The following is a 22,657-nucleotide window of genomic DNA, read 5'->3' on the forward strand; positions in this document are numbered from 1 at the left end:
CAACGCCTGCTGCGGGGCCATCGCTGCTGCCGTGACCCCATTACTCCCCAGAATACCACACTGCTTCCAAGAGGGGAGGAACAAACTGTGTGGGCTGTGCAATTCAAAGGCAGCATGCCCACCTGTAGAGTAAATGCATATCAATAATTTAGGCTATTTTATTTTAGACTGGAAATGTGCTGCCCCCTCACCTCTATTGCTTATATGCAATGGGTGCCTGAAATAGCAACTTCTCTGACAGCTCTCTACAGCGACAAGACCGCACACAGCCAAGAGGGGCGCTGACTAGGATGGAGGCTCTCCTCCTCAGGGCAGACACTGCAGTGGCATCATTTTCAAGGTCATAATTTTCTCTTTTGTCTGTGGGATCTTGGCTGTGCTATGACTTCCCAGAAATCTCCCCTGTACTGATGTGTTGCTGGTCTTCCTCCACTGGAGACAGCAAGAGTGGGGGCTGCCCACCCTACTATCCAAACATAGATAAAAAGACAGATTCCTGCCCAAGGGACTGATTTCTCTAAATGAATACCGAACCCGTTCACACCACTGCTGTGCTTATGGTTGTATGTTCAGCTCACTTAGGACATCACATTGTGCTGTGACCTTTAAAAATTCAGTTCTGTGATAAGCGATTACTGCTTTGTCCCCTTAAGTGACTGCTTTATATAGATTTTACTTCAGATCGTGAAAGCTGAATGACCAAATCTCTTTCAGGAAATTATTCTAACTTAAGCATCAACTTTCGGAAATGCATCATCTGACTTTCTGGGAAACTGCAACTGTTATATTGTTAGAAAACACAAGTCAAATGATTTTACAAGCAGTTCCCCTACACAGGCTGAAATCACTGTTGCAAGTTTACTTGGATTTCTGGTTTGCATTATGCTGCATCAACTCATAAAGGATTCCTTTGAAAAGTTATATTTTATGATGTTTTAACTAACAGGTGAAAGGTCAGGTGCATATAATTCTGAGTTCCTAAAGGTATATAGTCATTTGGATGTATTTGCTTACCTAAAACTCAGAGGAGAAACTGTTAAATGGGCTTTCACCTTGCTGCTATACTGCTGCTTGTTCTTAATAAAAGACAAAGGAATTTTACACCATGAAGATTAGCCAACGTACGGTGATGCATTTACATGGAGAACAAAATATTGTCCTATGTTATATGATACACGATATGCAGAATAAAATGCAAGTTAGAACATCCACAGTTTATCATTCAGTTTTGTACCATGACGATTCAGCTAATGCAAAGACATATCAAACATAACAGGAAAACTGTCAGAAATCTTTACGATAACTTCCAGTTTTGAAAGCTTTTATTAGACTGTGTATTTCCAAGTAATATGTGCTCTAAAAACTAGAAGAAGAAACTTCTGAGAAGCAAAGTCTCTCATCACACCCCGTACGGGTCTTAATTTCTGGTGGCTTTGAACTTTTCCTCGTTGCAGCCAGGTGGCCAAAACCCCTTGTCTCAGGAATCCACTGAATTATGTCAATGTTTGTGCCTTTACCAGGCTGCTTATTTCTTACTTCAGAAGAGCCACTAGTGATACAGAGGTCAGTTTTAGTCCTCATTTAAGCAGAAAGCACATCAACACTTCAACTGTAATGGCATCAGGGTTGAATTTGGTCCACATGCCCTGCACCAGGCTTTTCAACGCTGTTGGAAACAAGAAGATGGTCTTCAAACCTCCCCTGGTTGCTTGCAGCTGGGTATCACAACATGTTCGTTCACCAGCGTCAACCCTCCAGTCTCCAGATACGAAGGTCCTGCCCCACAGTGAATTAACTCCCTACCACCTACATACAGCATCAGGGGCACTTTTTCATTTCTGCAGCTCACTGATGCACAACAGCTGAGTTCAAATAACCTTAATTCTGTGATTAAAGCACACAAGTAAAAAAACACCAAACCACCCTAATTATGCTAATGTTAAACAATGCTGACTCACTGAGCTCTTCACATGACCACATTTTCCAGGACCTAATAGGGAGAGCAAGGACCGCCCTCCTAGAGCACTGCGATTCAAGTCATGAAATCTATATTCTGTGGGGCTTTTCATGAGAAGAATTTCTGGCAAACTTTAAAACACTGAGTGCCTAAAGCTATGCAGTTGGGTGCTAAGCACCAAAATTCTTTCCTAGTTGTTACAAAAGTTATTAGACATTAGAGCAGCCATATAATCACAACTGCTTTATCTGCAATGACCATATTTTTTTTAACAAAGCAGAAAAAGAGAAAAACATGGAACAATCAGAAATTGCCAGAAGAGACAAACTGGAAGTTGTTTTTCTAAGTCAATTAAACTAAAAGGGAAGGGGAAAAAAAAGAAAAAAGAAAAGAGCACGCCAAGATTTTAGCCATGTGCTTCCTCAGCCAACTGCATATATTGATTTGTGGCAATGAAAGGGAAAAGCTGGAATGACCCAATTCGCTCTTCTCAGGAAGCTGCAGATACTCAATTTGGAACACGTGCCCAAAGATTGTAGACAATTGTTGAAGATTAATAACTTTTCTAGAATGAGACATTGTGTAACAGTGTTATGGGAAGAATATGCAATATGAATCACTGTAAGCCTTAAGTGGTCTCCGAAACAATAGACAATTAAGTAAGAATAAATTCTCTGTGTCTGATTCCAAGGTCATGTATTCAAATCTTTTTGTATAAGAAAAAGGATTTAAAAAAAAAAAAAAAAAAAGTACTGCATTTCAGCACTATTCGTCTTCCTATGACTCCAGGAAGTGAATTGTTAAAGAGCAGCTGGAATACCACAAGGTTTGGTGACCCTACAGGGTGGTACTATGAGACACGGGCAGTCTTTGCTCTCCACCTTCCAGAATCTGTCTGTGCTTCAAAGGGGGAAAAGCTGTGCCATGGTCGTGCAACCAGCAGTGCCCCCGAGCACCAACTACATTTCCCTTTCACCACAAACTTCTGCCGCTTGCTTATTTATTTATTTATTTTGCCAGGTTAATTTTCACCCAGACCAGTTCCATGATCTTGCTTGCCATGTGGCCATCCCAGGGGTGGTGTCCCTGCAGCGGAAAAGCTGGGACCCTCCTTTCGCTAGCAGGATGTGTTTAGGGCTTGTTGACATGTTGCTTTGGTGACCCCTGGCCTTCATGGAAGAAACGATCCCTGAGAGGCCTGAGAGGAAGCCAGATGTGTCAGTGACATATTTTCCGGTCCTAACAACAGTAATTCTTGTGACATTTTATTTTTCTACAATGATTTATGTCTGAAAAAGAATTTCTATAAACATATGACATGTACATTAATTTTTGAATAATTTTGTTAAGAACTAAGAAGCATACGTGCAATTTACTTCTCTGAAACATTGTTTTATTTGTTAGGACCTCATCCTGCCTTGGAACTTATTAAAATTTACATTTCTACCCAGGATTTTCACTGAGGGCCTTTAACCGAAATCCTGCCAGCTACTAAGTCTGGGGCAAATCCTGCTTTTGTTGTGTAACTATGAATCTGCTCAGTCTTTTACCTTCCTTGTGTCACAGGAGTCAAAACAGCACTTATTAGTTACATATTTACAGTGCAGCAGTTATTCAAAACCTGAAGGTTTCTCCTGTAACAAAACCGGAGCGTAGCGAGGTGCCAATTCCCGATGGCGTGTCCGTTGCAAACACACCAGGCTCTGGCATTCACCCAGCTCTCCCAGCCCTGCTGCTCCTCCCTAGAAATCCTGCCCCTGGCTACTGCTGTCTCAAATCCCACGCAAAGCTGGACCTTCCGCCCAGCTCAGCCTTGGCACCGCCACCTCTGGTGGTCTCACTGACCATAGTCGGCGCTGCAGGAGGGTTGTGGCCTCCGTGCCTGGAGAGTAACGACCCGGGTGCTGCACTGGAGGCCTGAAGTGGGTGCTGGCAAGCCCGGGGGTGCCGGCAGGCCCCGGGGACGCAGCAGGCCCGTGGGGCGCTGGCAGGGCACGGCCCGCCCGTGGACAGCAGCAACCCCAGGGGCCTCCTGGTGCCCGTGGGGCTCGGACTTCCCCGCCCCTCCCGAGCGCCAACAGGGCTGACGTCAGGGGAAGGCCCCGCGGCATGACGTCAGCGCGACGCCAGGGTGACATCAAAGGCGACGGCGCCCCGGTAGCCGCGGCGCCTCCAGCTCCCGGCGTGCCCCGCGCGGAGCCGCCCCCCCCCCCCCCCCCCCCGCGAGGCCCGCCGGGGGCTGTAGTCTTCCCGCGCGGGGGCGGGGAGGGGCCCGGCGCGGCTGCGCAGTGCGGCGGGCCGGGCCGGGCCGGGCGGGGGGCGGTCAGCCGGCGGCGGGGCTGGCCGGTTCTGTGCGGGCACGCCCACCCGTGCGGCGGCGGCGAGCTCGGTCGCCCCGGCGGGGACGCTCCCATCCGCTGCCCTCCCTGCCTCTCTCTCCCCGCGGCGCGGCCGTAGCGGGCGGGGCTGTGGGCGCCCGGCCCCCGCACCTGCCCGGCCGCCGGGCCCTGAGCCCCTCCCGCGGGCAAGCCGCGCGCGGGCCGCGGCCCCCGAGGGGAGCCCCGTCCCCTCCGCCGCCGGGTGCCCCCCGCCCGCCCGCTTCGAGCCGGGATGTTCTCCAGGAAGGGCCACGCCGATGTCAGGAAATCCACCCAGAAGGCGCTGGACCCCAAGCGGGACGTACTCACCCGCCTCAAGCACCTCCGGGCGCTGCTGGGTGAGTGGCGGCCGGCCGGCGGGACGCCGACCCGCTTCTCGCCGCGCCGTGGGGGGCGAGGGGAGGGCGGGGAGGGGAGCCCCCCGCCCCTTGGTTCCCCTCAGGGCTTCTCCTCGCTTTGGCAGCTGCCCCCGTCCAGCTGCAGCCCGCCGGGGCGGCGGCCGGGCGGACGCCGGGGCGGCGGCCGGGCGGACCCCGGGGCGGCGGCCGGGGCGCGGGCAGCGCGGCAGGGAGCCGCTTTGCGGGGGGAGAAGCCGCTGGCGGTGCCCGCTGGTCGCCAGGGCAGACGCCGGGGCCGCGGGCGGTGCGCTGGACACGCTCGGCTGTTCGCCCTTCGGTGCGCCTCGAGCCATTTTGTAATGCTGTCTGGGGTGGCTGGGTAAGAGCTGTCCTCAAGACAGAAGGAAAAATGAGAGAAGAACTTATCGTAGGCAACCCTTTTCTGCCTTAGGTTTCGTTAGCTTTTTCCAGGCTCCCTTTGCAATTTTGGGGAGCTCTGTAAGCTCTCCCGGCTATAGCTGGTGAAAGGTAGCGATGTGTGTCCTTTCGGAGTTCCAGGAGCTGTTAGAGAAAGTTAACTGATGCGTTTTGCTGCTCCTGGCTTTAGAAACTTGTGTTGCCCAGCGTCAAAATATTTGTGATGCAGCACTGTCCAGAACAGTATGTAAACGTATTTCCTGTAGGGTTCTTCAGAGGATGCATTTATACCAGCTCTGCTCTTGTCAACAAGTCTATTTTTTTTATTTTTTTTATTTTTTTAAAGTTTAAGGGGTGGATCATGTAATGGTATTCTGTGATGCCCTTCTGTGACAAGGCTGAACCTCTTTCTCTAATGTCATCTTACAGTTGAAGCCTTAACCCTCATCTTTTTATTCTGAACATGGAAACCAGTTGATGTGTTTCAACTGTGAGTTGTGGTTTGCAAGGATTTGGGTGGCCCTGTGTTCTCTGTTAGTCAGCAAACTGCAGCAGGAAAAGGCTGTTTTAAGAGCTTTTGTGCACTGTCCCAGTTCAGGAGAATCAGTGACAGTGTTAGTATTCTCATTTTATATTGTTCTCCTGAGAAACAAGGAGGAGAGAATGATCTGATTTGTGCTTGTTGTGTACTCTAATTCTAGTCTACTGTTTCCATCAAGTTTGACAGGTATGTAGGAGCCTCAAAGGCATTGTGTTACGAGCTGTGAGAAGTGGCTGGAGGAGAGGGCCTGAGGTTAGTGGCTCATCGAGAGAGGGCAGATGCTGGCTGATGTATCCTGCTGAGGAGTGGCTCTCTGGTCAGTCAAGGTTCAATGTCGCTGCCCTCGGGCCCCCTGTATGCTTGCTGTTGGTGGTGTAAAGGATGTGTGGAGCCAGAGTTACTGCTCAGGAAGTAGCTTGGGTCTTGCAGAGCAAAGGTGCTCCCCTTCAGTCTGGTACGTGCACCAGGCTGCAAGACTTGCACTGAGGAACCTCACTGTGGTTTGGAGCATGGGCTCGTTGGTGGTGCTCGAGATTGAGTTTGAGATTAACAGCTTTTTCCTGTGATGTTCCACTGATAGGAGAAAATATACAAAATAAGTTTTGAATGTACTGTACCAAAGCAAGGAGCTTTTGTGCTGAGGACACTGAGTATGATCCTGAGCTAGAAGAGTAGCAATTAGTCTCCCTCAGGATGGTCCCTTTGAGAAAGTTGTACTCTGTGAGAGTGTGGAAACAAACGAGTAGAAGAGTCTGATAGTTTCGCTTGGTATGGGCATCTTGGTGACTTTTTGTGGATGTGTTTCTTACATGTGTGAGAAATCATCACTTTGATTTAAAGATGTTTTTCCCCTGTGGTCTAGTGCATTTAACTAGCTGATCTGAAAATGAGATTTCTGTGGGTAATTTGATTAGTGGACAAAGTGCTAGACAAATCCATAGGTGGTCTTGTGTCATGCTCTAGAAGTGGCCAGGTCTTTTGATCATCTTTCGAGAAACAGAAGTTCGACATGCCCAATCTGTAGATATTTAAGCTTCATGATTTGGACTCACAAGTCAAGCAGTTCTGACCACTGTGGCTGGTGGTGGGAGACAAAAGGCTCATGTGTCAGAGGCCCTCAGCACCTGCAGTCCTCATGTTTTTTGTGAACAGTATTGAACCTTTGCTTTGGAGTTAGCTGTGAATGAAGGGTATGTGACTACTCTGGGTATAAATTCCTCCTATTCTTTAAGTGTATGTAAAAATCGTCATAGTTAGCCATCTGGTGGTCATCTTTGTGTTAATCTCCCTCTGGGGACCAAAGGTGTATATTTCTTGGGCTGGAGGCACATAAAATATTCTGTTTGCTTGGGGTTTTTTTGATTGTTTTTTGTTTGTTTGTGTTTTAAATCATACCATGTATCTAAGTGCCTAAGGGCAGGAATTTTCAAAGACAGGAGAAGATACCTGCATTATGATATGCCTTTTAACTGTAAACATCTTATTGCTCATGTGCTGTACAAACAATATTAAAATAATGTCCAATTTAATCGTAAAAAGATTTGGGAAATTCTTTGTTTACGAGATGAGGTTTAAAATGTTTTGTGAAACCATTCTGAGAAAGATTGGTCTAAAAAACTGTAGTGTGAACTTGCAGACTTTAAATTTCTTCCTTTTCCACCAGCCTCACTAAAATGAATGAACTTGAAGAAATAAGTATAGCAACTTTCTCTTAATGTTCCCCTTTCAGCCTCTCAGACACATCTGAAACTAAGACACGACCAGTTTAAGATGAAATACTGAGCTTGCTATGGCTTTTGGTTATACCCATCTTACTGGAGTGTTATGTTTTTGTGTGCCCATGTGGTACAGAGGAGGTTGTCAGGCTCCTGTGACAGACCTGATGGGTGGAACAAATGGCAAAATACGCCTATTAGCGTGACAGAATTAATTTATGTCCCAAAGCAGATGGTACAGAAGGTAGTGTTGTCTGGTGGTTTTCTGTAAAGATGCTTATTACCCAGTTGGCAAGGGGGAAAAAAATACATCCGTCACTTCTCAGGAAATATCTTTTCTTCCAAGTGTCTGTTACATTTGGAGATAGTGACCTGATTTTTTGATTAAACTTATTATTGAATATTGGTTTTAAGTGAAAATTGTTATCAGTGCCAGTGGGCCGGGTAGCATATTAGTGGCTTATTGGCTGAAGTGCTGTGATATGGCAGCTGGCTGTCTTCTAGTGGATATGTTTTATTGCAGGGACTATGTCAAAGCAGGCTCTGCTTCTGTTCCTGAGATGTCTGCTTTTGAGAATGTCAATGTAAACATTTTAGATAATACGGGAGTGGCTTTTTGAAGATAATATCTCCACAGATGTCATTGCAAGTGTGTGTTTTCTGGTATTATTCAGCACAGAACGTGAAGCAACACATGGTAAGAAGTTCTCCTGTATTTAAGAAAAACAAAGCTTTTGGCATAAAGGCTCAGAAATAGTTGGATATTTCTTCTTCCCCCCCTCCACCCCCCTCCCCCAAATGTGGCACTCCTTGTGCTGGCCAGGGGTAGGAATGTGTGTGTCTTAGTGTTCCTCCCACCCCAGTCGTTTCACTCCCTGTCCCCAAGTACACTCAGGCCATAGCGACACATATTCTCAAAATAACTGCTCCTGTTCTTATGTTTCCTTAGGAGATGCCATCTTTCCTTCCTTTGTTAGTTTTGAATCACAGGAATTAAACTGTAAACAAAATGACAGTTACTCTTCTGAGATCCTACTGATGTAGGAGGATAAAAATCAGAGAAAAGATGATAATAGGGGAGGGATGAGGGAAAGGAATGTGTATTTCTGTAAATAAGGGATTGTGTGAGCACCAGGATCAATAACATGCAGTTTTTGATTTCTTCAGGTCTCTTACCTACCCTCTGTGTAAGTTTGTCCAATATCCAAACTGAAAGAAAAGATTCCCTTTGAATTTGTGTTGCTTGTAACATCTTTCAAGTCTCTAATGCCCTTTAGGATCTGAGTTCCTTTTTCTGTGGGGTAGTCTACCTGCATGATGATACAAAACATTAACCAGAATAATAACATTATTTTAAAGTGGATGTTTTCTTGTTAGGTAAATGACCAGAGAATTTCCTTTTTTTTTTTTTTTTTTTTTTTGCTATAAAGATGTACTAAATTTCAGAACTTTTGTAAGGTCAGTAGGAACTTTTTTCCAAATACAGTGTGTGGAAGTGTCAATAGTGTGGTCTTTTTTTTAGGATAGACTGAAAAATAATGGTCTTATAAATGGTGGTGGCAACATACAAGTTTGTCTCTTTCAAACTGGCTGTAAATTAAACCCTCTACACTGTTTCCCAGAGTAGTTTCTGCGGGATTTTTTGTAGCATAAAAACGTATCTCTGCTCTTCAAGACTTTGTTTCTGTGGCTGTTCTTGGGTAAAAATTTTTTTTTTTTAATTGAAACATCTCTTTCAATGTTTCCTCCTCAGGTACGATTGAAATGTTTAGTTTAACATCTTCGCATGGATTAGTGTATTTCCCTTGAATTCTTCTTCTGGTTTTAAGAATTGCTCTGTCATGATGCAGTAACTTTTATGAATAATGGTGCAATAGGAACAACAGCTACTGTCTACTGTGTAGTCTAGATGATGTCACTTTTTGCTCATGCATAAAATTGGATAAGTATACTTTTATGTTTTTATTTCATGAAGGTGATGAGCCATTTCTTCATGGCGTGTTATTCTTACTAATTTCACAGTGTGATATGCCTGAGAACTTTGAGGCTGGAAATTATAAAGTTGGTCTGCAGGTAGTGTCTGTGAACACTCTCTGGTGATTTAAGTTGGCCACCACCATTCACATTACACTTAGAAAGAAAGAAAAACGGGAGCTTACCTGTAGCTGCTCTTGAATATGCTGTGAGCTGCCTGGAAGATGGTGACAACACTTAAGTTGAACTGAGGGTCTGGATTTTCAGTTTTTCTATACTGAATAGTCTTAAGGCTGATAACCTTGTTTTGAAAGTAGCACTGATTTAGTGCAGTTGCCAAACCCAGATTGTTTTACAGATTTGTGGATTGTGTGGATCCTGAACCTTGACATTTGCTGGGGTGGGTTGTTAGACCATATATGTGCTCACACTTGGTTTTGAGCATACTGATGGACTAAATTGTGCATCAGAAGGCTGGGTGCAGGCTGGTGTTTGAATTAATAACGTGCACTTCAGAGCTTGTGCTATGGCACTTCACTCCTGGATGCGTGGGTAAAAGCTGGGCTGTTTCCAGAGTTACAGTACTTTACGTGTATTTCAACTGTGTTGTTGAAGAAACTCCTATTTAAATCCTGAACTGGAAAATGGCAATGTTTTGTGCTTTGGTGTATGTGTTAGGAGTACTACTGCTGACAGAAGTGGGGTATGCTCGTGTCCATTGCTTTTATTCTTTTCTCTGTTGAGCAGTGGACAAATACACGGTAGATTGCTATACACGGACTTCAGTTTAGATTAAATATGAAATTTGTTAGGTTACCAAGCGCAATCCTGAATCTTTTTCTTTTAAAAATATAAATTAAGAAAACCTATGTTTTTCATTTAACTCCCTCAATCAAAAATGAGACAATAAAGGAGAGTAGTGGGCTTTTAAATTACGGCACTGTCTTGGTTTGCACAGTTCTGTACAGCTAGATTAATACAAGCCTAATAGAAATTTTCATTTAGAAGCATTCAAAAGTGAATGCTTCCAAACTTCTCGCTGAATTTAGAACAGCCGTTGTTCCTTAGATTTCATGTGAAATTTGAAGTGTTAAAATTATTTTAGAAATTGTTCTAATTGGAGGGTTTTTTAGTAATGGTGTGTTTCCATGCTGACATTCCTTTGAAAAAATGAAAGAAAATTATCTTCTAGGCTTTTATTTAGCATTTAAAGCTCTAATCTGAAAAAGTGGGGCTTTTGGGTTTTTTTTTTGGTGTTTTTTTTAAGCTAAGTAAAAATTGTATGTGGTTTCTGGGGTGAGGCTAGTAATAAAAGTTTATCGTTAACCAGGGTATGACTGAAAAGTTGTCTCTTCATCTCCTTTATTTTTTTAAGTACTCAGGATAAAGAACTTTGTACAAATAACATAAGGTCAAGTGACTTTGGAAGTTTACGAATTAAGGGAGGATTTCTAGCTACTTAAATAACTGCAATAATATTTGGTAGTTAATAGAAAAATAAAAGGAACGCTGGTGTGCGAAGCACACAATTACTGTTCCCACTAGATTTTTTTTATACCAGGAAGAGTAATGAGAGCTTGGCAATAAACTCAGATTCTTATTAAATGGTACCCAAATAGTTTGTTTCCCTAAATTTTAATCTTAATTAGTAAGGCAAGTAAGGGTGACTTGCAGTTATCTAACGAGCCAACTCTTTCATATTTTAAATAGAAGAAATGTCATGTGTACCCTTGTGAATGTCTCCCTGTTTCCTGTGTGTTGCTGTAAAAGCTGTGAAGTGTTAATCAGAAGCATTAGTCAATGGCTCACCTATCCCTGTTTGGGGAACAGAGATACCTTATACATGTTTTTGGAAAGCCACTGTGTATCTGGTGGCTGATAATGATTGCCAACTTGCCTTAGATTTTAGTGCTCAGAGCTTTGAATTCTCTAGGTGGCTGTTTTCAACAGTAGTAATCTGAGAGCTATTTATGAGTAAATGTAAAAATATAAATATAGCCTAATACCTGCAATTCAATCCCAACCTTGCTGTTTATAAATGCTAATTCAGTCAATGTGATTTGCCAAAAGTCATTATTTTATCTTATTATCTTAAATGATAAATAGTGCATGAAACTTTCACTGATGTTTTCCATTTGAAAAACAGAAGAATGAGCCTTATCCTGCTACAAGTTAAACGTGTGTGTATATATATATCTCTCTATAGTAGTGATCCAAGTTACTGTCTTAGGCTTCTTGCCAACTTCTAGTAAACCCTCCTGAGAAGCAGCCTTTCTTCTCATGGTCTGTTTGTCTGTGACGGTCGTTGTTTGGTGAAGTGGGTGGGAAATGCCGGGTTGTAGGGAGAGCCGTGAAGGAGCGTGCGAGACTGGGATGTGCTTGCCGTGGCGCAGCCTGCCTGGAGGTGCTTTGCCTACAACCCGGCATGATGTTAGAGGGGAGAGAGGCTCTGGAAGGGGCATTGTCGCTGGCTTGGCTGTTCCTCCTGCCAGACAGAGACATCGCCTGCCTCTCCGGTGCCCAGAGGAGCAGGGTGAAGCCATCATGGTGAGCACCACTTTCCACTGCTCATCACCATGAACACACACATGGTGAAGGCGTAGAGAAGTGGTGTTTTCTTAATGTATGCAAAAAATAAGGAATTTGGTAGTGAAATGCCCAAGAAAGCTGTATCTCTGAACAATGGAGTTACTGGGGGTGTGGCTTATTAATTACATTTTGGATTTTTTTTTTTTTTAAGTGAAATAGGCAGTGGTATCAGGATGACAATTCACATGCACAATTGCCAGAAAATCTTACTTTCCGAGTGAATATCTACTCTTAGGGTAGTAAATGGGAGTATTGCTGTTGGCCTCTCTTAAGGTTAGAAATTGTTTTCCTCTATATCTTGCGAAGGAATATAAGGAACAAAATAGTTGAATAGGAAAAGGATGTAGCTGTAAGAATGCATGCTTACATCAGAATAACAGATGAGTCACCACTGAAATGCCACATTTATAGAAAAGGAGAATTTACTTTTTTTGATTAGGCAGTTCCTTTCTCTTCCTTTCACAATTTAAAGGGAAGGTTTCCTTTTTGTTTAGATTTTAATGACCTCATTCCTTCATATGAAATCCTTGTAAATGAAAGCCTTGTTTTCTCCTAGAGTTGTATTTAACAGAACGCATTCATAGAGAGGAATAATTGCACTTAGCTTGCAAATTCAGGACCAGTAGTTTGTAGGAAACAAATATCATGTAAAAGGGTTTCCATGTGCTAATTGTTTCCGTAGTACAAGCAACCAAACAAAGGCTCACTACTGAAAAGGAATTAATTTTTTATTTTTTTAAAAATAGCATTGTCCAAGTCTAAAGTCATTCTTTCTTCTGTAGTTGTATGATAATATTGGGTCTTCTTGTTGCAGTCAGCTTTGTTGTCTTGATTAATGAACAGGTTTCTCCAGAGCTGAAACTTCAACAAGACGTGTTATTAATAATTTTTGCCCTGTATCCTCTTAATTCTATGTGAAATCATCTATCTTTTCTTCACCAAATCAGTTACAATAAAGAGCAAACAGATGAAGTTAAAGTGTGTTTTGCAAGTATCAGGTTTAAGAAAACATTAGATTTTTTTTTCCTTAAATAAACTTATTTCAAATTTTAGACCCAAGTTAAGGCTTAGGGAAGTGATGCATGCTTTGGTTTCCATTCTTTTTTAAAAATGAATTGGAAATATGATGTTTTCTGAATTGATCTGCTTGTCAGATAAATATAAGAACTGGATTTGCAATTTGCATACAGAATTCATTGCTGGTGTTTGTTTTTTCCTACAGTACCTGCTTTTTTTGATGATACAGAACCCTTTTAGATAGCTAAGACACATCCCATCTTTTTTTTCTTTTTTCTTGAAAACAAGTAAACCTAAGCCACGCTGCTAACTTTCGTAAATTAAGTGGAAATGGAAATTTCCCTATTTTACTTGCAAGCATGGAATCACAATTTACTCTAGAATATTTAATGAAGTCCCTAGAATTGTTTCATATGGCATTTATTTCATTCTCTAACACTAAATTTGCATGAAGACAACAATTTTCAGCTTTCTGATGTTGTGTAGTAACTCCCGTTTGTTCCTCTTTTCAGATATTGTGGATGGAAGTGACCTGAAGCAATTTTTTGAGAACAATTATTCTCAAATTTATTTTATATTCTATGAAAACTTCATAACACTGGAGAATAGCTTGAAACAAAAAGGTAAGTTTTAGAGTTTTGCCAGCAACTGTTGAGTCAGTTTTCCCTAACTGTTCTCAAAAGCATTCTATTAGAGCTTATCTAATGATTATATAGTCCACAATTGTCTATATTTGCATTAATAGTTTCATGTATTATTAATTAGTAATAATATTTAAATTTTATGGTATCAGAAGAGATGAGCATAGAAAATTGCTTTCTGAAATGTCATAAATAACTGAAGAGAATTCTAAATACATTTTTATGGCCAAGTGTCGTTTCAGCACAAAAATCAGGGCTTGTGCATTTATATACGTATCCTCTCATCTTGTTTGGAAGTATTGAAGGCCTTCATCCTACAATTATGCATATGTCTGTTCAACTGAAACATTGTCAGAGATCCACAGAACAAATCTCAGTGTTGAAGATACGTCAGTAGGAATAGCCATTTTCTTGGAGATGAGTACAGTGACAGTGCTTTGCAGGTCTGGGACTCTAGATGTCTCTCATTCATAATCAAGAGAGAGAGGCACTGAAGTTTGGCAACTTTTTGCTCTTCGATATTAGATAAAGATGAAGAAAAATAAACTGAGTGCAACATCTTTGACTTCAGTTGAATAACAACAGTGTAATTTTGCCTTCTGCTTCATACCGTTTATTTATGGCAAACAATGTCATTTTCTGTCTTGCAGGGAATAAATCACAAAGGGAGGAGCTGGACTCCATTCTTTTTCTTTTTGAAGTAAGTTTTCCTTGCCATGAAACTAATTTTTATTTTAAATCTCATTGTCATTATATGCTTACTTATATCTTTACAATGAGAGGTGAAACATGAAACTAGGTGTCAATCAAAACGACAGTAGGTGTCCATGACAGTACAAGGTGAAAGGCAGAAGAGAATTACGGTGTGCAGTAAGTTTTCAGATACACCAACAACAAAAAGTTTATTATGCAATGGGGATGTTGATTGAATGAATATCCAGAGGTAAGAGATTTTCTCAAAAGACATGGAAATCATACAGTAATATATCTGTCCTAAGGAACCAAGGATCAACTCTTTGAAAATGTCGTGGGTTTTTCTCAGTAGAATTTGGGAGCAAGTGATCAATAGTTGCATAGCCTCTGTTAGGCTAAAGCTTTCAAAATAGTCTTTTTTTTTTTTTTTTTCCTGAATTAAATAGGTTCTTGCTTCTGTATTTTATGGAGGGCTAGTTTAGTACTTTTTCCCTATGCTTTGTCAGTATGAAGTTCAGTGTTGTGTTTATTTTGAATGTGTCACAGCAGGAGTTTGGGCTCTACTCCTTTCAGATGCAGGCATCTATTATGACTGCAGTATTTGGTCTTGCAGCACAAGGAAAATAAAAGGATAAGAGTTGTCAACTATGGCATATCAGTTTGATCCGGGTGTGTGAAATGTTAATTTGTTTAACTTTTTTTTACTTCCAGGAGCCTTTTTTTCCCGACACTGGCAGTCATAGCATTTGCAGTGTCTAGGGAGGAAATGTTAGCTAGTGAACTTTTGCATAATTAAATTAGAATGTCTTTAATTTAAAGAAGAATAAGACTGTGAGAGCTCATTTTCCAAGGGACCTTTTTAATTAGAGTTATTACCTAAATATATTTGGATGTGAGAAAATAACACTGGACCAGATGAAAGCCTAACATATAAAATATTTTTTATAATGCACACCAAAAGTCTTAGCATAAGCTCTACCTGTTAAATGTTCTCAACTCTTACCTCCCCTTCTGAAAATGCGGGAAAAATACCCAAACCAGAAGTATATGGCTTCATTCGCATTAATGTATAGTTTATAGTCAGAATAATATTTATACTGACTATAAGAATGATGCTGTTTAGCCTAACACGACTGTAATATGAAAAATGGTCTGGAAAATGATGACATGAAATTCTGGATTTTTGTGGTCTCATCTTCTCGCTTTGATGTAGCAAGTTCAGTCTCCGTTTTCTTCTTCTCCCTCCCTTTGCTCCTTTAACTACAAGACTGCATTTTCAGACTGAAATCTGAAAATCAAATTATGTTTTCTGCTACTTAGCATATTAGTAAAAGAGTCTGCTTTAGGATTTTGCATGAGGCAGCGTCAAAAGAACATGAGCTCACATATCTGCTATCTGTATTTGGGGCAGAGAAATTCTTCCTCCTCCTCCCTCCCCACCCCCAGTGGAGAAGCTATCACCACATTTACTGACCAAGGCTGTGCAATTTAATGGCAGCTCATTAATACGCTTACTCTGTGGTCTTGAATAAGTAATTACATTTCTGTGGCTATGTCATTGAATGGAAAATAGCTAAGGCTTACTCATCTGGTTAAAGTGCATAAATATGCATTCCCGTGTCTTGAAAACGGGTGGCTAATAACCACCTGTTTAATACTGCTTAAAAGCATCAGGAGAACATACTGTATGAAGAAGAAAAAAATGCATAGTTATATATGAACAAAGTGTTGCTTTGGGTCCCGATGGAGGAGAATTATATTATAGCCTAGTCATTGCCAGTTTTGAGGAGGAAGAAATCATTTAAGATATTTGTGTGCAGTTTGGAGCGATCCACTTGGTGATGTTTATCTACTGGAAGTAGGTGTGCAATCCATTTATAAGTCTTAACACTTGATAACTTAATGCAGTGTAGGAAAACAGCTTTTTAGGTGGCCTTTGAATGCACAGACCAAGAATACATCAGTCTGAACACAGGACAAGATAAAATGTAAATGCCAAGTAATTAAACATTCATGTTGTAAGCCATAGGAAACAAAACTAATTGATTGTTAAGCTTGCCATATTTTATCTGATGTCAGTGTGAGCCAGAGGGTTCCTAGAGTTTTCTTCTAATTAGCTAAATAGGTAATTACTTAGGATTAACAAATCCTGAATCCAGGTGCTGAGGGTTAACAGTATAAAAATCAATAAAAATATTTATGAAAGGAATTGACTTCTGCCTTTTCTGGTACAGTTTCAGTATTTTAATGCTGTTCTTGAGTGACACCTAGTGTGTATATTAAGCAAAAGTAACAAATGCCTTTTCCCCAAATCCTCTGAGAACTAAGTTGACTCAGCTGTAATTTATTGAAGTCTTAATTTTACACATCAGCAGTTAGCTTGGCCACTCAATAACAACATCAAACAACATATTAGTCAAAAAAGAAATATAAATCTAAAGGGGGTAATATGAAGGGTTAACAGTTCATTTTGTATAGTGCTTTTTTACAATTAATATTACAGAGTTCTTAGATCTAATTTTATATTCTCTAAGGTGCCTTGTGTTTTTCCAAATAGATATTCATGAAATGATACAGCAGCTGTAATTACCTGTATTATTTTTCCCTGTTTCAGCTAAAAGGGCAAAATGATGTGAAAAACAAATCTGCTTTTTCTTTGGTAAGGCTTAGTTACCTGCAGATTTGTAGTCTATTTACAGAACATGTTAATATTGTTTCTTATATCACTGTTCTCTCTGATTTGAGGGCGTTGTTTATGATAGCTGTCAGCAGAGCACTATGTGTCACAGAACTCGGGAAGGGTGCACTACATTTATATAAGTTTTCTAGATCTTATAAAAGTATTATGCCATCATTTGACTGTGAAAGCTTGGATTTTTTTAATAATAAAGTATTTTTTTCTTGCAGCATCAGATACTGATTCCTCTGATGCTGCATTTTTTTTGCATCTGTAATGAAATAAGAGCACACTGATGTTTTTGACATAATACGTAGATCAATTTCTTTCCATCCTCTATAATTATGCTTTATTAGTTAAGAACAGCCACATCTCTTATGCTGATGCAGTCATAAAATTCATTACACTGATGTAACACGTCCACTGTATCTAATATTTTATTAGAATTTTTCAGATACTCTTTCCAATGTAGTAAAACTTCCCAAAGTCACTTACAGTAGCTGCTGTTGTTGCTAACAGTTTTTCAGATACCGTCAGTGTAGTTCAGGTCTCACTGCACTGTTGCAGGTAGCTGAGAAGATGGGTTGGGTACTCCCAACTCCCACGGATGATACATATGCTGAAAGCTTCTCAGTATGGATTTTTTATGCTTGCTTATTTTTTACCAGTGCATATTAATATAACATAAAGAGCCCTTGTGTTTCACAGGTCCTTATTTGTAAAAGCATATGGTGTTTTTCATACAGCTTGTACAAAAAGGTTTGCTTATACTGTAATCTCTTGATTTCTGTAAGTCCATGTTTTCTGTGGAACTTCTAGTTTCTTGAACTTGGTGAAAATGTGAGCAGTGTGAGTCCCTGAGTCAGAACACAGAGTAAGCACAATTTTCCTTTTTTTTTTTTTAAAAATTAATCTACAGAATTATAACTCTGGAAAGGTACCTAATGTAACTCATATTGGCCTTGCTGTGATTACGCTTCTAGACTGTTTTATCTGTCAAGCCTAGCCCTCCCCTGTATGCCTCTTGCCCTGATGAACTGGGAAGAGGGTAGCTGTGGTTATAAACAGGAACAGAGTGGTCTGTTTTTGCCTTCCTTAGAAATTCAGCAGCAAAATTTTAATGTATTATTCCTGGATCTGATTTTGAGTATCCTGAGTTATGTACACAGCAGGTGGATTTAAATATTAAGTGGATGTAAATAGAATATAAATACGCTAATAGCCTCTGCAGTATTTGTGTTATACACACTCAAACTCCACAGCCTGTTTTGGCTTTTGTATAACACTAAGTGTTTTTCCAGAGATGATAATCAATAAACTGTTAGAACTTAACCATACTTTGAGCTCTTGATTTTGTAGCAGTAGCTACTGATCTTAATACAGTATTGTTGTCCTCAGAAGCACATCTAAATATAAACTACAAATGGTCACATACTCCGAAGATTAAGATGTGGTATAAATCCATTGAAACATGGATTGGTCTGCTATCAGAATGTGAACGTAACGATTACAGAAGCAGCTGTATAGCCTAAATTTATTACTGCAGATGTGCACAAGTTACTTGTTCTGCAAATGCTAATGATAATTCAGTATAGGTTTATAATTGGCTATAGTCTGTTAGCAACCCTTTTGAAAAGTAGATTACAGACCATACACAGTAAATACACTGCATCTGTCAGAGGAACACCTGCTGTGGTGGTGGGTGACCAGATAGCTCTATGCTCTGATGCAGTTTAGGAATATATGCTTATTTTTTAGTACTGCCTAGTAATGTACATAAATGTAATTTTTAAAATGTATAACTTTGACTCGTTCTGGCCTAAGATTGCTGTGGATATTTTAAATATCGAATTCTTCCGCCACATTGTAGGTCTACTTTATATAGACTACTGTGTGAATTAGCAATATTGGTTAAGCAGCTTAAAACAAATCTCAAAGCCAGTGGTGATTTTTTAGCATATCATTTTCAATTGTATAAAAACCTGCATCAGTGAAACTTTCAGCAGTTTTGGATTCATAACTCTTTTAGAAGACTAGTGCTGTGTAGCTGTTTTTATGGATGTGCGGAAGGATGTTCTTATATATCTGTAGCATTTTCTTAGGGTGCCTGGCTTATCTTAGGATGTCACTCCTAATTACTTGCTATGTTTTGAATAAAACTGAGTAATATTGAATTGTGCAGAAATAAATTGTGTATTGAAACTCGCCAGTGTGAAAAGTACTTGTAAAATTCTTTGCAAGGAATAATCAAGTCAAGTTATTGTTGAGCTATTCTTGCCACAGGTCCTGGTTTCTCATTTCTTGGGGTTATCCCTTTTATTTAACTTTTCCCCTTTCTTTAACTTTCTTTTTGCTATTTGCATTTTCCTCATGTCTGTACAGCTCACTGGCTTAATTTCCCCATCTGCAGGTTATCTTGCACTTGAAATCGAATTACCATTAAGAGCCAGTTTAAAATTCAGGTTGTAGGTTCTGTTACAGTTTTTCGGTTGGTTACCTGTGCCTACTGTGATTACCCCTTCTACTGTTTAACCTCACATCTGTCGCACGGACTTGGTTGGCTGATTCTCGAGCTCAATAGAGTAAAAAGGGCTTATTTGTTTATAACAACAAAATTGTTTATAGCCCTTCTTTCCTACACATAGGAAATCACTTTTTGAACCATCTAGGGTTTGTTCTGCCATAGTTGTAATCAGCTGATCTAAAATAACAGTGATTCTTACAGCATTCTGTTGTAAATTCTAACTACATGTGCATACGTTCAACTTCAGAGATCTTACTGTTATGCCTAAGGCAAGAATAAGTATCTGGTGTGCTTTGGGCAGACGTTTTCCCTCAATGAGTGACTGTAAATAATTTATTGGTGCAATAAAAGGAGTCTTCCTTTATTTAGATTGAACTGCTGCGGGCATGCTAACTTCATTGGGCTCCTGGCTTCACCTAAATTGGTGAATAATAGCTAGAAAATTTCGAAATTACTGCAGATTTTAGCAGTTGAACACTCTGAAACTCTTGTGGAGATATCACTGAACAGTATTTGAACATAGAGGCACAGGAGAGCTATTCTACATTTGACTTGGTTTAAAGTAGATCCACCTGCCACTGACTAATAGAAACTCCTTATCATGTACAGGTTGTATTGAAAAAGCAATTTTTTTCTCAGAATCCATTCTCCTGGAATGAACATTATTCTGAACTTGTCATTGACGCTGCCTCTGAGAGCATGTTCAATCAGCAAGAACACATTTGTTTTTGTTGTGTTTAATAAGAGACCCTGCATGGCATGTTACAGAACAGCTTCTTGTAGCTCTGGAAGGCAGAACAGCAATGCTTATCATCTCACTTTTGTGTAAGTTAAGCTGGAAAGCATTCAGGTTGTAGGGATCTTCAGCGTAAGATGTGATAACAGCCTTAGCTTTCTCTCCATTCTATAACAGGGCAGCAGAGCACACAATAATAGGCACAAAGCTACCAATCACATGATTCAACAAAGTTGACAAAAATAAAAGACTTCTTTTAAAAGAAATTGCAGTATTGGTTAAGTCAGAGTGAATCTGTTGAAATACAAACCTGGGTATTTTTCATTTTACTTTGATAAAAGAGAGAGATATATCTTTCAAAAAGCAGCATCCTGTGTAAACTAAGATTTAAACTTAACATTATTCCTAGTCATGCAGGAAGTCCAGAAGAAAAAGAACTATGGATAATCAGTTAAAAGAACTGACAGATACCCTGATGTGTTGATCAGTAGTAATACCTAATTTCTATTTCAAGTGTGCTATAATGGATTACCATATAGATGCAGCAAAGCACTAAGCATTAAATAGATCTATGTGTTTTCTGAAAAAGCAATATTATTTTGCACTGTGGGGTTTCTTAAAATATTTCTTATTAGTGTACTGTGAAACTAGAAACAAGATGTCAATAGCCAGTTTGGATTCACAGCGGTATTGTTAGAAGTCTAGGCTGGAGTGGAAGAAACTATCATTTGTTTTATAGGAATAGCAATATGTGTTTTTTAGAACACCGGGGGTTGGGAGGGTGTAGAAAATGTTCTTGGAAATGCTAAGTTGAAAAGACAACAACTGAAGCTTGTTCATGACTTATGCAATCTTATGTCACACTGTAACACCATCTTAGTCTGGGGACTCTAATGCACACATGTGAAAATTACTAGTTAAAAGGCTGTAACTTTGAATTAACTTGTAACATTCAGAAGTTTTTATTTACTAGTGTAGACTTTTAACCGTGATGACTTATTTTTGCATTGCAGGAGCAAATGTGGGCTCTGAATTTAGATTATTTATATTCATTCTAATCTGCTGCAAAGCTTTCATATCTTCAGTAGGTAGCTGTGATGCTAGCAATCTAATTTGCTTTTTAAAAAATTACTTCTGTTTACTGTTTGGTGGTACTAAGCAGGTGATTAATCACATCTTTGCATTTTTTCAAAGTGCATTCATTTTTTTTTTTCCTGTTTTTGAGATGCTGAAAAGAATGGCATGAGAAATTACTTAAGTATCTCATTTTTTGCTACATGAAATTTGGGATATGGAAGCTTTCTTCAGATAGGAACTTCTGTCCTCTCCTTATTTCAACCCTTGAATTTTTTTGATTCAGTCACCTGATAAGGTTGTTTGATTCTGTGTTTTTTAAAGAAAAAAACCTGTAAGCATGTTCTTTCTTCCCCCAGCTTTTCCAGCTTTATGCAATTTAAAGTTTAAGCTTGCTTTTCCTGGTGGTGGTTGTATTCTACAGCAGCATTTGTTTTCCAGGTTTTCTCTGGGCATAACCTAAAATTCACTAACACTCGGATGTAAGAGTTGTTATTAAGTTCTTTTTCAAAATGGGTCTTTATTATGCAGCTTTGCCACCTTCTCAGCTTATGCATTTTACACCTTATCATAGGTCACTTTCTGGACGTCAACTTTGTGTTCAAGTTTAGGTGAAACTGTGTAAAATATACTGCCTTTACTGCATGCCATCATGCCTCCGGCCTTTCCCAAATCACGGTTAACATGCTTTGCATCTTGCAGAGAGGGCATAGTAAAACCCAAGTTCTTTCAATGCGCTATTGTGTTTTGAAACAACTAACAAGTGGTGGTTATTTATTTTGATCCTGAATCAATTGGGATGTGTAAACTGTAAAATTACTCTAAGAACATTGCTGAAGCTCTTGGGAAATATGTATTGTTTCTTTTGGCAACTAAGGAAAATTTATTTGTATGTCCTCAGATTACTTTCACAAACTTTCATTCATAATACATGAGTGTGCCATGCTTGGTGTTTAAGTATACATCAGACTTTTAGTGAAGTAGACATATATTTTCTAAATATAATTTTTGTTTTACAATAAAGAATTTTACTGTATCATCTGAAATATACTGAGATAGGCATTTTCACTAGTAGTATTAGGGGATTTTGACAAATTTCTAATTAAAACATTCTGATACAGAAGTGGTGCCTGATTTTTTGGAAGTTTAATACAATTGGTTCTCAAAAGTTACTGTTTTGAAACAAATGAGAGAGCATTTACATTTACAAGCTGAAGGTATCTTGTTAGTATGGCCTGTAAAAGGAAATTGGTTTTGCTCTAACGATCTACTGTACTACTTATAGTGACTTAAACAATGGAAACAAAATACGTGTGGTTTTGTCTGGTTTTCCATAATAAACATGACGATGTTTGAAGGTTCCTCCATGCAGTATATTCTGATACT

At 39.9% G+C, this 22,657-nt stretch overlaps 1 protein-coding gene across 11 annotated transcripts in view; it reads left to right on the plus strand.

Annotated features, from left to right (window-relative positions):
- The first annotated feature begins 4,392 nt into the window (after positions 1-4,392).
- The window catches only part of RALGAPA2 (Ral GTPase activating protein catalytic subunit alpha 2), a 135,764-nt gene continuing 117,499 nt past the window's right edge, over positions 4,393-22,657 (plus strand). For 6 of the 11 annotated variants that reach the window (XR_012628303.1, XR_012628304.1, XM_074864083.1 and 3 more), the window contains exons 1-3: positions 4,394-4,673; positions 13,439-13,549; positions 14,218-14,267. Coding sequence is in view for 4 of the 11 variants with exons in the window: in XM_074864083.1 (XP_074720184.1) it covers positions 4,568-4,673; positions 13,439-13,549; positions 14,218-14,267 (267 nt within the window). In the remaining 7 variants the exon portion in view is untranslated. Of the gene's footprint in view, positions 4,674-13,438; positions 13,550-14,217; positions 14,268-22,657 lie in introns of those variants that run through there. The other 5 variants (XR_012628302.1, XR_012628301.1, XM_074864085.1 and 2 more) reach the window with 4 other exon arrangements.

Source organism: Strix uralensis, chromosome 3, assembly GCF_047716275.1.
Source record: "Strix uralensis isolate ZFMK-TIS-50842 chromosome 3, bStrUra1, whole genome shotgun sequence".
In the NCBI taxonomy this organism is placed as follows: Eukaryota; Metazoa; Chordata; class Aves; order Strigiformes; family Strigidae; genus Strix; species Strix uralensis.